The sequence below is a fragment of the Rhinoraja longicauda genome, chromosome 16 (genome assembly GCF_053455715.1).
Source record: "Rhinoraja longicauda isolate Sanriku21f chromosome 16, sRhiLon1.1, whole genome shotgun sequence".
Classification (NCBI taxonomy): Eukaryota; Metazoa; Chordata; class Chondrichthyes; order Rajiformes; family Arhynchobatidae; genus Rhinoraja; species Rhinoraja longicauda.
In genome coordinates, this window is record NC_135968.1 from 7,990,039 (window position 1) to 8,002,325 (window position 12,287).

Consider the following 12,287-nt stretch of genomic DNA (forward strand, 5'->3'; position numbering starts at 1 on the left):
GCCCAACTACTTTAACTTTAGAACTCTTAATCTTCAGTTTAAAAATGATCCAAACTTTTGCGAGCAAGCAAGCTAGTAGTTAGCTTGTATCAACAACAATAAAATAAATCATGCTGGTGATAAAATGAGCAGACTAAAATGGCAGAAAAAAAATCCAAGGATATTTAAGAATTCGCAGTGGCACCAGTAAAGATTTCTTAGTCTATACCTAGGCATTGAGGATGTATTTCAACTCTGACTTTGGGCATGCTGAAGTGGCTAATTAGGCTAAAGTGGGAGCCTAAACTCTTCCACAGACAGGGAGAGCTGTAATTTTAAAAATACCCAATGTCTTGGCCTCCACGCACCTGCGGCGATGAATTCCACAGATCCACCACCCCCTGGCGAAAGAAATTCCCCTTTCTCCATTCAAAAAGGTACGTCTTTCTATTATGAGACTGTGCCCTCTCGTTCTACTCTCCCATTACTGGAAACATTCTTTCCATATCCATTCTATTGAGGGCTTTTGTTATCCTGTAGATATCCCTCATCACAGATACATAGACAATAGGTGCAGGAATAGGCCATTCGGCCCTTTGAGCCAGCAGCGCCATTCAATGTGATCATGGCTGATCATCGACAATCAGTACCTGCATTCTCCCCGTATGCCTTGATTCCTGTAGCCCTAAGAGCTCTATCTAATTCTCGCTTGAATGCATCCAGTTAATCGGCCTCCACTGCCTTCTAAGGAAGAGAATTCCACAAATTCATAATTCTGTGTGAAAAGGTTTGTCCTCATCTCAGCTCTAAATGGCCTACAACCTTATTCTTAAACTGTGGCTCTGGATTCCCTCAACATCGGGAACATATTTCCTGCATCTAGCATGTCCAATCCCTTAATAATTGTATATGTTTCTGCAAGATCCCCTCTCGTCCTTCTAAATTCCAGTGAATACAAGCCCAGTCGCTACATTCTTTCATCATCGGACTGTCCCGCATCCCGGGAATTAACCTCGTGAACCAACGCTGCACTCCCTCAATAGCAAGAATGTCCTTCCTCAAATTAAAAGACCAAAACTGCACACAATACTTCAGGTGTGGTCTCACCAGGACCCTGTACAACTGCAGAAGGACCTATTTGCTCCATACTCAAATCCACTTGTTATGAAGGCCAACATGCCATTAACTTTCTTCACTGCCTGCTGTACCTGCATGCTTACTTTCAGTGACTGATGTACAAGGACAACTAGGTCTTGTTGTACTTCCCCTTTTCCTAATCGGACACCATTCAGATATTAATCCGCCTTCCTGTTCTTGCCACCAAAGTGGATAACCTCACATTTATCCACAATATGCTGCATCTGCCATGCATCTGCCCACTCACTCAACCTGTCCAAGTTAACCTGCATTCTCACAATTCACACTGCCACCCAGCTTTGTCATCTGCTAATCGGCTAATGTCACCTGCCCCTTACAAAGCTCCACAGTATTACATCCTTGCGTTTATATTCAAACCCCCTCTAAATGAATGGTTGCATTGCATTTGGCTTCCTGATGGCCGAGGTAATTAAAGTACTACACATTGGTTACACTCTACGGCCCTATTCTAGAAAACATAATCTTGAAAGTAATGCAAAACATAATGGAAATTTAGTTAAGTAAAATCATGAGCCACAGCCATTGTAAGTCACATTTGAGTCCCAATTTAAGGCACAAATACCAGAGTGCTGAGAGAAAGAAATAATTTTCTCCAAAGCACTACCGATTGGCAGCACTACCCAAGCACCTTTAAGAACGCTTGTAAAGATATCTCAAACAGCAAAAGCAATATCACAAACTCAAGTATCCTTCCTGCACCCAATGTGGATCAATTTTTCTTTTATTGTTCATCCAAAGGATGTGGACTTCACAGACTGAGCCACCTTTTAAATTGTCCACCACTAATTGCCCTCAAGGTTGTGCCTTGAACTGCTGCGACCCTTGAGATGCAGGTTGGAGCGAACTTCCAGTTGGCGTTCCTGCATTTTGCTGTCCTTGTCTTTTTAGCTGATAGAGTCATGGTCTTAGGTGTTGTCTAAGGAGTCTTGGTGAGAATTGTAGATGGCACAAACTGCTGCTACCGAGTAATTGCTCGAGAAGTGAATGGGTGCGGACAAGATGCCTATCAAGCAAGCTGCCATGCTATGGTGTAGATCTTCATGTGTATTGTTGAAGCTGCACTCATCCAGCAAGTGGAGAGTATTGCATCATACTCCTGACTTGAGTCTTGTAAATGGTGGACAGTCTTTGGGGAGTTAGGGGACGGGTTGCACACCACAGTATTTCCAGCCTCTGACCTTTTGTGGACACATTGGGTACATAGCTACTCACTGCCCTGCCTGAGGTCATTTGTGGCCAGTCACAATTGGTCATGGGCTTTTTTGTCCTCCAGCTCCCTGCTTTCAGACTACAGAAGATTCCCAATCCAAACGTTACCTGCCCTTGTTCTCCACAGATGCTGCTTGACTTGCTAATCCATTCCAGTACTTTGTATAGTATAAACAAGCATCTGCAGTTCCTTGTTTCTATTCCAATTCAGTTTCAGGTCAATGATACCCCCTAGGATATTACTCGTGGAGGATTCAGTGATGACAATGTCACTGAATGTCTGGGGATGATAGCTGGAATTTTTGCTGTTGGATATTGCCATTGCCTGGAAACCTGGTGACAAGTAACAGGGACTACTCCAATACCAGAGTCGTCGTGAATGGTGCTGAACAATGTACAAAGTGCGAACATCCCTACTTCTAATCTTGTGATTGAAGGACATTCGTTAATGAAGCAGCTAACGATGGAAGGACCTCAGACACTACACCGAGCTTCTGCAGAGATGTCCCACGCCTGAAAAGACTGACCTTCAATCACCACAACCATCTTCCTTTCAGCTTAGTACCAAATTCTGCCCAGATTTTAAGATCTTTGGTGTTCAGTGCTTTTGTCCATGTTTGGACCAAGGCTGTAATAAGGTCAGAGTTGAGTGACTTTGGCAGAACCCAAAATGAGTTTCTGTGAGCAGGTTGTTGTAAGGTGCCGACTGACAGCACGATCAACCATCCCTACATTTGGATAGAACAAGTTTAGAGGGATATGGGTCAAACACAGGCTGGTGTAGGCAAGTTGGATCAGTTTCCACACAGTACTACTCTGTCGCTATTTAATTTTACTAATGATCGAGAATAAGCTAAGGAGGCAGTAGTTGGCTGGGTTAGATGTCTCCTGCTTCTCTTGGACAGGGCGCAACTGGGCAATTTTCGACAATGTCAGGTGGACACCAGTGCCGCGAATGTACTGGAACAACTTGGACAATGATGTTCTAGAACACAAGTCTTCAGTACTATTTGCAGAATATTTTTAAAGACAATATTCTTTGCTGCATCCATTTCCTCTCTGGACATCACATAGAATGAATTGGCCGAAGACAGGCATCTGTTACGCTGGGTCCACTGGAAGCGGAAGAGATGAATCAACCACTCACCCACTACTGGTGCTTTTGGCTAAAGATCCTTGCCAATGCTGCAGCTTTCTCTTTAGTACTGACTTCAGGCAAGATTTGTACATGTGGGCCCACTCTTTAGAAATTGTTTAGTTTGCCAAAACTTTCCTTCAGACTTATTCATCCTAAGTGGCAAGACCCAATTCTGAAATAGAGTTTGGCTAAACGTTTTAATCAACTGTGGTGAAAATTTGGGTTCTTAATTGTTTGAAATAGGCTAAAATAAATAACGAGTAGGCCAGTTAGCCCTTCTAGCGTTGTTCACCATTCATCGTGTGTAATATTTTACTTCAATGTTATTTTCCTGTACTTTCCCCATATACCTCAATTTCCTTAATATGCAGAAATGTCCATCTCCATTATAAATGAACTCCGTGACTGCTGTTCTATTATTTTCAGGGCAGATAGAATTCCAAAGGTTCACCATTCTCTGCATGAAGAAATTTCTCCTCGTTAGTTAGTCTTAAATGGCCTTATTCCGAGATTGAAACTTCTTATTTGCAACGTTTCAGCCATGATGTAAAGACAAAATTTTCTAGGTCTCACTGAGATCTTGTCTCATTCTTATAAACTTAAGAACACAAGCCTAGTCTCGTACTGCAAAACCACCAACCCTGGAACAGCCAGTTGATTTTTCACTCTAGTTCCTCTATGGCACACTTTGATTTTAGACAAGGAGACTAAAATTATAAACAATATTTCAAATGCAGTGTTCTAAAGGCTCCTTGCATTAAGCCACCTTTACTCCTATACTCTAATCCTCTTGTAATCCAACCAACCTACCATTTGCCTTCCTAATCTCCCCAAAAATCTATTTATGCAGGTTTTTGATCCTTTCTGGACTGGTCACTACTTTTCCACTTTAAGTAATTGTCAGGTCGCAAAGACAAATTACCAACATGAAAAGCTGCTTCATTACGAAAACTAAGATATATTAATAAAACCAATTCTGCATTGTCTATACAGGGTTAAGGCATGATGCGAACAAAATGAATTTATCATGGAAAGGTTGACATTATATATGTGGTGACAGGAAGCACAGACAAAGCAAGATTTATAATATGCTCGAATTATCAACAAAGCTCTGCAAGCAAATTAGGAGCATGTGCTCTGGTAATTAGCACTTTTGTACTTAACACTCCTTTTTATTTCATATGCACATCATACATCTGTCTGAACTTTACACCAACTTGTGGAATCAATTAACAATGAACTAGAATATACACCCTTCCAGTTCTGAAGATTTTCCTAATGCAGAATTGGAGACAAAATCTCACACTATTTAGTGATACAAATCATTGCGGTAGAATTTAAAGTATTGCCTGCATGAATCTTGATTTACAATTGCTGAAATTCATTTCTATACACAATACCCTATAACCTATCATTTTAAATCTGTAATCTTGCACATGCAAGAGCTGGTTCAACCTTAACACGAATCATTCACCACACATGGCATTTTTCTATAGAAAATCTATTCAATGCATTATCAGTCAATAGCATAACTCTCAAATAATGTCAATACATTAATTTGTATGAAAGCATGAAAACCAATTAACACCTGCACTACTAAAATTCTGAAATATACCGCATTTCTCCTTACTTTAAAATGTAATAAACCCATAATTTCCATAAAGTGGATAAAATTTCACATGCTAAATAGACTTTCCATAAATGTTACAATGGACCAAGAACCTTTGACACTCAACATATAGAACCTAGCCTTAGACACCTAGACACATCCCAATACTGCTACCATCTGGAACTCTCGTTCATTGCTCTCCCCATTCTGCGATTGTCTCCTCCTTGGCCTAATTATTGATGCCACGTTGTGCATTAAGAGTTTGAATTTACACATTTACACATGTTCTAGCAATACAATAAATATTAATTGCACGCTCACTTGTTAAAATGTACAGAGCAGATACAATTGATACATACATTGTAGTCAATCGGACAGACCCTTTCACAAAAGCATGCAAAATCAGAATTGAATCATGCCAATGAAAAAGCTAAGCATTAAGTTGGAGAAATCCTCCACCTATACACCAACGTGAATATGGAATTAGAAAATACTTTCTTGCATTTGTTAGCATTTAACCAAAGCAGATCATCATCAAATCTGAAAGAAACACATGGCCTAAGGAAAGGCCTTTCATTAAGAGCTTTGCACAACTACAAGAACAACATTTTGCACAAACAACCAGGCTTTTGCTGCAAGAGCAATGGACTCATTCGTAAATAAAATTCCAAAAGGTCTTGGATGCCCAAATAATACAGCAAGGATCAAAATGCTTCTTCACAGAAACCAGAAACTGTAATGTTTTCTTCTTCCATTTAATTTTTTATCTCATGATCAGCCAGGAGACCAATGCCCTCTTAGCTTACCAACCCCCACCCCTTACAATCTACAAACGGTGGAAGAACACTTAAGTTTAAAATATTGTCGAGCCAATATACAAGTGGATATTCCTTTCCTTACTTGAAAAAAAGTAATCTCCATCTGCAATGCCAACTATGGCATTCACATGGACAACTATCAAAATATATTTTGAAGAATGCATGCTTTCCTTTACTAAGCTCAAACAGATGGCACTGGTCAATCGACACTGAAGCAACAAATATGTGGATAAACTACAGAATTCTGTAAGATTAAGATGTACACGTCATAAAAACAAAACATGACTCAAAAAGTAAAAGAATGAGCACAGGGATAAGCACATTAATGTTCAATGTACTTTTTTTGAAATCCAAAGAGTTGACTTATTCTTCATTTTCTGAAGTCTTTGCATTCTTTATCACTTCCACCTTCTAAAAAAGGAACTACACGCAATGGCACTTCCATATATGCCATCTGATTAAAAATGCTCAGCTATATTTCAAATCAGCAAGTTTCTGAACCCATAATGGCGAGCTACGCCACCAAGTTTGGTGCTACCATTAAGTGTGCAAAATATTTACTTACTTTGCCTTTTTTCCCCTCATGCTGTTTTTTTTGTCTCAATCTAGCAAACTCTACAGGTTCAAAATCTAGTTTGTGCTGATGGAGCTTGACTCATTAGATTCCATATCAATGATAATTTCTACCCCCATAAACTTGCAAGAGGCCCACCAAACTACAGCTACAATTCTATCGATGTTTACTACAGAACCCAAACCCAACAGCCAATACAACATTCCAATTATCTTTGTTAATTCTGTATTAAAGTCATGCAGCATTACCGAATTTAAGATTATAAACCAGAAAAGAAAAATAGGCATCAGATAAGTGACTATACTCAAAATCAGAAATAAATTTTTGGAGTGAGATTTGAACCTAACAAAATCTAGACCTCATCTAAACTCCAAATGTAGAAATATATATTTGGAATTACAGCATTCCCCGTGGAATCCAAACAAGTTACTCTTGACCAATCTGACTGAAAACAGGCAATCTGGTCATCGCCATATTGTTACATGCATGCCCTTCCTCTATATTTCTTGTCCATGAGATTTCTGACAATGCAATATCAACTGCATTTCAAAAGAACTTCATAGACTTCAATGCACTTTGGGATATCAAGTCACTGAAGGGATTTAATAAATACAAATTCTCTTACTCTGAAACCAGGAATATAAAGGCTACAGGTGTTTCCATTGCAATGCTTGGTTAGTCCAATTAAAAAAATAAAAACACTAAAGTTTGAAAGCACCTTTGTTGAGTTTTAGCCCCCTCACCTGAACAGAGAGTCCTTAAGACAACCCAAAAGAGGCAACTGTGATGTCACATTTTCAAGCATCCAAATGAGCTTGGTGAATAGAAGAAAGGTCTTCCATGACTGTTTTGAAGTACATGTTCAGGTGGACCAGTTGCTCCTATTAGTTAAAAATCGGAAGGCCTGGGGATATACCAAAAAGTTGGCCAGATATCATGAACTGTTTCCTTTTAGCAATTGTTTGGAAAGTCTGTAAATTAGGGAAGGCAAGAGAAAAACGACTGCTGTAGTTAGCAGTGAGCACCATAGGTAGTATTTTGTGTTTACATTTTAAATATACCTTTTTGTGAATGGTGTTAGGGTTGTATAATGTCTACTTTAAACAGATTTAAAGGCACCCTTACCCTTTCATTGTATTTTCATTAGACTTTCATTTTATTTGTCCAAATCAGACAAACCAATGTTGATCTTGAATGCTGCAGTAGCTTGCTGCATGACTCAATGTTATCTGTTATTACTGGCCAATGGATATTTCCAAATGCAATATTAACACTTTAATATTTCAGTTAAAACCAAAAAACTATTTATTGACTAGTTACTGAAAGTAAAATGAGTGATTCATTAGTTTTCTATTCCAATGGAATATCTCCCTTAACAACCTATTGAATTAGACCACAAAATGCAAAGCAAACGTTTCCAACCATACAGATCCATTTTATATAAATTTTAACTGAGTAATATTTACATTATCTTTCAAATAAATCCATCCCAAATGGATAAATTAGCACTATGCACCAATTATTTTGTGTCTCAGGTCATAATGCCGTGAAGGTTCATAGACAGACATCAAGAAAATTGTCCAAAGAACTGGGTTAACGTTTGAGAAAATTCCTAAGAGCTACAAGATTTGCATCTAAATAGCATTCATCCAAGCAACATGGAAAGTACTGTTTTCTAAGCAACTGTAAAACATGCTGCAATCCATTAAAGCAATTGTTAAGATATAGCACCCAAAAACATTTATTGGCAAAACTCTTTTGATAAGCTCTACTATGCTATGCTTTCATTGGACAGATACTCCACCTTAGAAACCTTAGCATCACAGAAAAAGCACTCAAGGTACAAAGTTACAATCACATATACAATGTACAGTGCTACCTTCCATAAATGGCAACCTCTTCTTGGATAACGTTGACATATTCTAAACTTCCTCTCAACTCTATTGTACATTCAAATGCGTTCATATCCGATGTCAATAGTCAATTTATTTGTCATACACATAAATGTGTAGTGAAATGAAAAATTACCCACAGTCCAACAATAAGACCAATAAAAATAAGCAATTTAAAAAAAAATAGCATTCATCCAAGCAACATGGAAAGTACTGTTTTCGAAGCAACTGTAAAACATGCTGCAATCCATTAAAGCAATGTACCAAAAAAATTACCATGACATTTTGTATTTTAACCGTACACAAGCATTCGTGTCAAACCAAATATTTCCCTGAAAAAGCTGAAGTGCTTCAAATACGAAGTATAGTGAAATTCAATAAATATTATATAGGCAGATATAGTAGTCATGTTCGAACATAGAAACGCCCCAGTAATAGCAATGAAATAAATGACTAATTTATTCAATGCAATGCAGGAGAAATATCTATCCTGCCCATGATGACCCTGCTGATTTTCAAAGAGGATATTGGAATGGTCAAAGTCTGCAAACAGGAATTGATCAGATGTACATTACACCTCTTTAGTGTTGCATCCCAAGGATGGCATTCTCAATGTGCAACTCAACATTGTGGTTAAATACAAGACTAGAATTTGAACCTACATCAACTCAGAGGCAGGAATGTTAACTGCTAAGCCTTGCTGACACACAAGCACAAAGTACAGAGCCTAATCTCACTCTTAGAATACCGTACATTTGCATAGCACCATTAAAATAGGTTGCTCCTTCCTTATATCAAAGAGATAAAGAATGCAATGAGTCTTATTCCAGCCCATGTCATCAAGTGTCACCAAACCCCCAACAGATGACAGCCATCTGTGACTAAATTATTTGAATGCTATTGCACTAATTTAAACTGCAATGCTAGAACAGTTAAGCCATAAATATTTCCTACCAACGTGGATTATAGATGAGAAACTAGGCTACTAATGCAAGACAAGTTGCACAATAATATTTGCAATGTTTACTGTAAACTACCATATTGTTACTCATTTTCGTATTAACTACTTGAGTACCAAACTTTATTTTAAGATCATATTCTACTTCATTGGTCGCTTCAATCACGATGGCAAAAGAGCAAGGCTTGATTATACAAAGCCAAGAAAAACTCTACAGTGCAAAATACAAACTTTTTTAATTTCACAAGATTTCAGATGAAGGTTTGGTACCAATATATTAATTTTACGAGGACAATGCAACAAATTCATAAAATATTTTCTAACAGATCAAGAATTATGACAAATAGCACATGGCATGGTTTTTTATAATTGTAATCAAAGTCATGAGATAGATACCTTGAACTCTACGGCTTCCATTTACAAAACTGACAACAAAAAAAATCAAACCCATACTTCAACATACTTGATTATGCAAAACCTTCATAGCTTGCACTTAATTCCAAAAGATGAACAAAATTATCTAAATACGCCAATGTACAAATATACCAATAGCCACAGTGCAAAGGGTTACCTACAAAAATAAATGTGAATCTTGGATTGGGTTTGGATAATTTGTATCTCATCAACAAGACAAATACAAACAAAGTTTTACTTATTTGGACACATGTCAGAGATATTACATGGCATTAGAAAGAGGACACTGCATTTTTTTTTAAACCCAAATAAGTTGCCCAAAAATTGAAGGGTATAAAACTACTTAAATCTAACAAAATACATACTCATAAGCCATTAGAAGGATTTGAAATGGAACGCTTAAGTTAACAAGATCAGACAGCGTATTCTGTCATTTTAACGTGACACAGTGCCATCACTAGCCATAAACTGGTCGAAGAATTCCTCTTGCGAGCCCACTTTTCTGATTAACATTCAACTACTAAATAGATGTAAGATATTGGCAAGATCAACAAATTGATGAACATAATCTATTAATTTAAAATATCCAAAACCATCTATCTCACAAGACACGATAACCGGATTTTTTAAAAAATAAAAACTATTCTTACAAGCATTTCGTTAGATAAAGGAATTGCTTTTAAGTCAAACTAAAATCAGGGATTACTTAATCACTCAAGACAGTGACATGAAAGAATCGCTATTGCTATGTGACTGCCTCTAATTATACAAAATATGATGCAAAGGTATGAGGAAAAGTAGTTTTAAAAAACCATCCAACTACATGCCAAAAAAAAAAAATCAAATATTTGATATAGAACTTCGGTCATTCCTAACTAGGCCAAAATCTATCCGCACTCATACACTACGTAGTGCCACCCCCCCCCCCCCCCCCCTCCCTCCCTCCCCTCCTCCTCCCCTCCCCTCCCGCAGAGGTTACGCATGGCAGCTCTAAATCTGCACAATAGGTATCTCAGTACAGAATTAAATTATTATAATGGCATTATACATCAAATCTACAATGTATAGGCCGACAATTATTTAATCATATTTAAGTGTTAAAGAACTCACCCAGACACCTCTTTGCGGTCACTTGCCTATCACCTAAAACTGCAAAATCATAATTTAGAAAGTATAGGAATGTTAAAAAAAATTATGAGGTCAGGTCTGCGCTTCTTTTATCCAAAATTAAACTAAACACAGCTTGGCGTTATTTGCACTTCTCCAATCAAACCATCCTGAAGGCACACGAGAAACAGTTTGCCAACTGCATTTTCTAACCCCCCCCCCCCCCCCCAAACACCCGAAAAATAAAAATGGATACATGTCAAGTCCAAGTCGAATCCATCTTCCTGGTATCTCCTCTTGTTCCTGCTGACAAGTTCTTTGATTCTCGAAGCCATGTCTGTGCGATCCCGGCTAAATAGGTGGTGGTGGTGGTAGTAGAGGAGGAGGATGATGTGGAAATGGGTGGGTTTTTTTTTTTTACCCCCTTCTGGGCTTCTGGTTTATTACGGCTACTGTCACACACAGAGGCCTACACGGCGAATCCAAGCCACGCAGCAGCCTCCCGTTAATAATGTCCGCCGGGGTTTTGCTCCGGCGGCTCGTCTCAGATCACCATCGACGAAGGGTCGCGGGGTAGGGAGAGAAATAATCCGTGGTGGGGCAAAAGTGAAAGCAGTGCTGCGGGACGAGGAGGAGGTGGTTGTGGAGGAGGAGGAGGAGAGGATGGGGGCGGTCGCCACATTCACCGTCTCTCCCTGCGAATTTTCCTCCTCCACTATCACCTCCACCGCCGCCGTTACTGCCGGCTGGAGGGGGAGGAGGGAGAAAATAAAACCCTCACCCGTGGTTCAAGGTGGAGGGGGGGGGAAAGGGGTGGTGGGGGAGGAGGAAGGGAAGGAGGAAAGGGGGGGGGGGGGGGGAAGAAGATATTCGGGGGTTAAAACGAAACAGATGTTTCTTTTCCCTAAAAATATATATATATATCTACGTTAAAAAAAATTATACATCCGCAGCCGGTCCTTTGCTTCGGTCAAACGGCGAGATATAATCCACTCTCCAGGATCCAACCCGCAAATTAATCATTTAAAGGTATGTGGGTAAACTGGAGGAGAGAGAGAGAGAGTGTGTGAGGGAGGAAGGGAAGGAGGGGAGGAAGGAAGGAGGGGAGGAAAAAAATAGGGGGCAGCAGCAGCAGCAGCAACAAAACCGGGGCCCCGCTTCACACGGTTCTTGGCTGGATGGATGGTTGGTTGGTTGGTTTCCTCGCTCGATGATGGCCGAGGCCGCGGGCTCCAGTTCGGGCCCCCCTCGGGGGCAGCAAGGACCACGGCACCGACTCCAGCTCTATATCTCTCTCTCTCTCGTTCCTCCCCTCCCTCCCTCCCTTCTTCTTCTTCCTCTTCCTCCTTCTTCTCCTCCAAGGCGCTGCTGCTGCCGCCGCCGGACTCTCAAACTTCCATCATGGCTTCCCAGGGAGAAAAAAAAGCGCAA

The 12,287-nt window shown here is 39.5% G+C and overlaps 1 protein-coding gene across 1 annotated transcript in view; it reads right to left on the reverse strand.

Annotated features, from left to right (window-relative positions):
* Nucleotides 1–12,287, reverse strand: part of ptenb (phosphatase and tensin homolog B) — a 114,650-nt gene extending 102,363 nt beyond the window's left edge. The window contains exon 1 of the mRNA XM_078413146.1: nt 11,113–12,287. Within this exon, the coding sequence (XP_078269272.1) occupies nt 11,113–11,191 (79 nt within the window). The 5' untranslated portion in view covers nt 11,192–12,287. The remainder of the gene's footprint in view (nt 1–11,112) is intronic.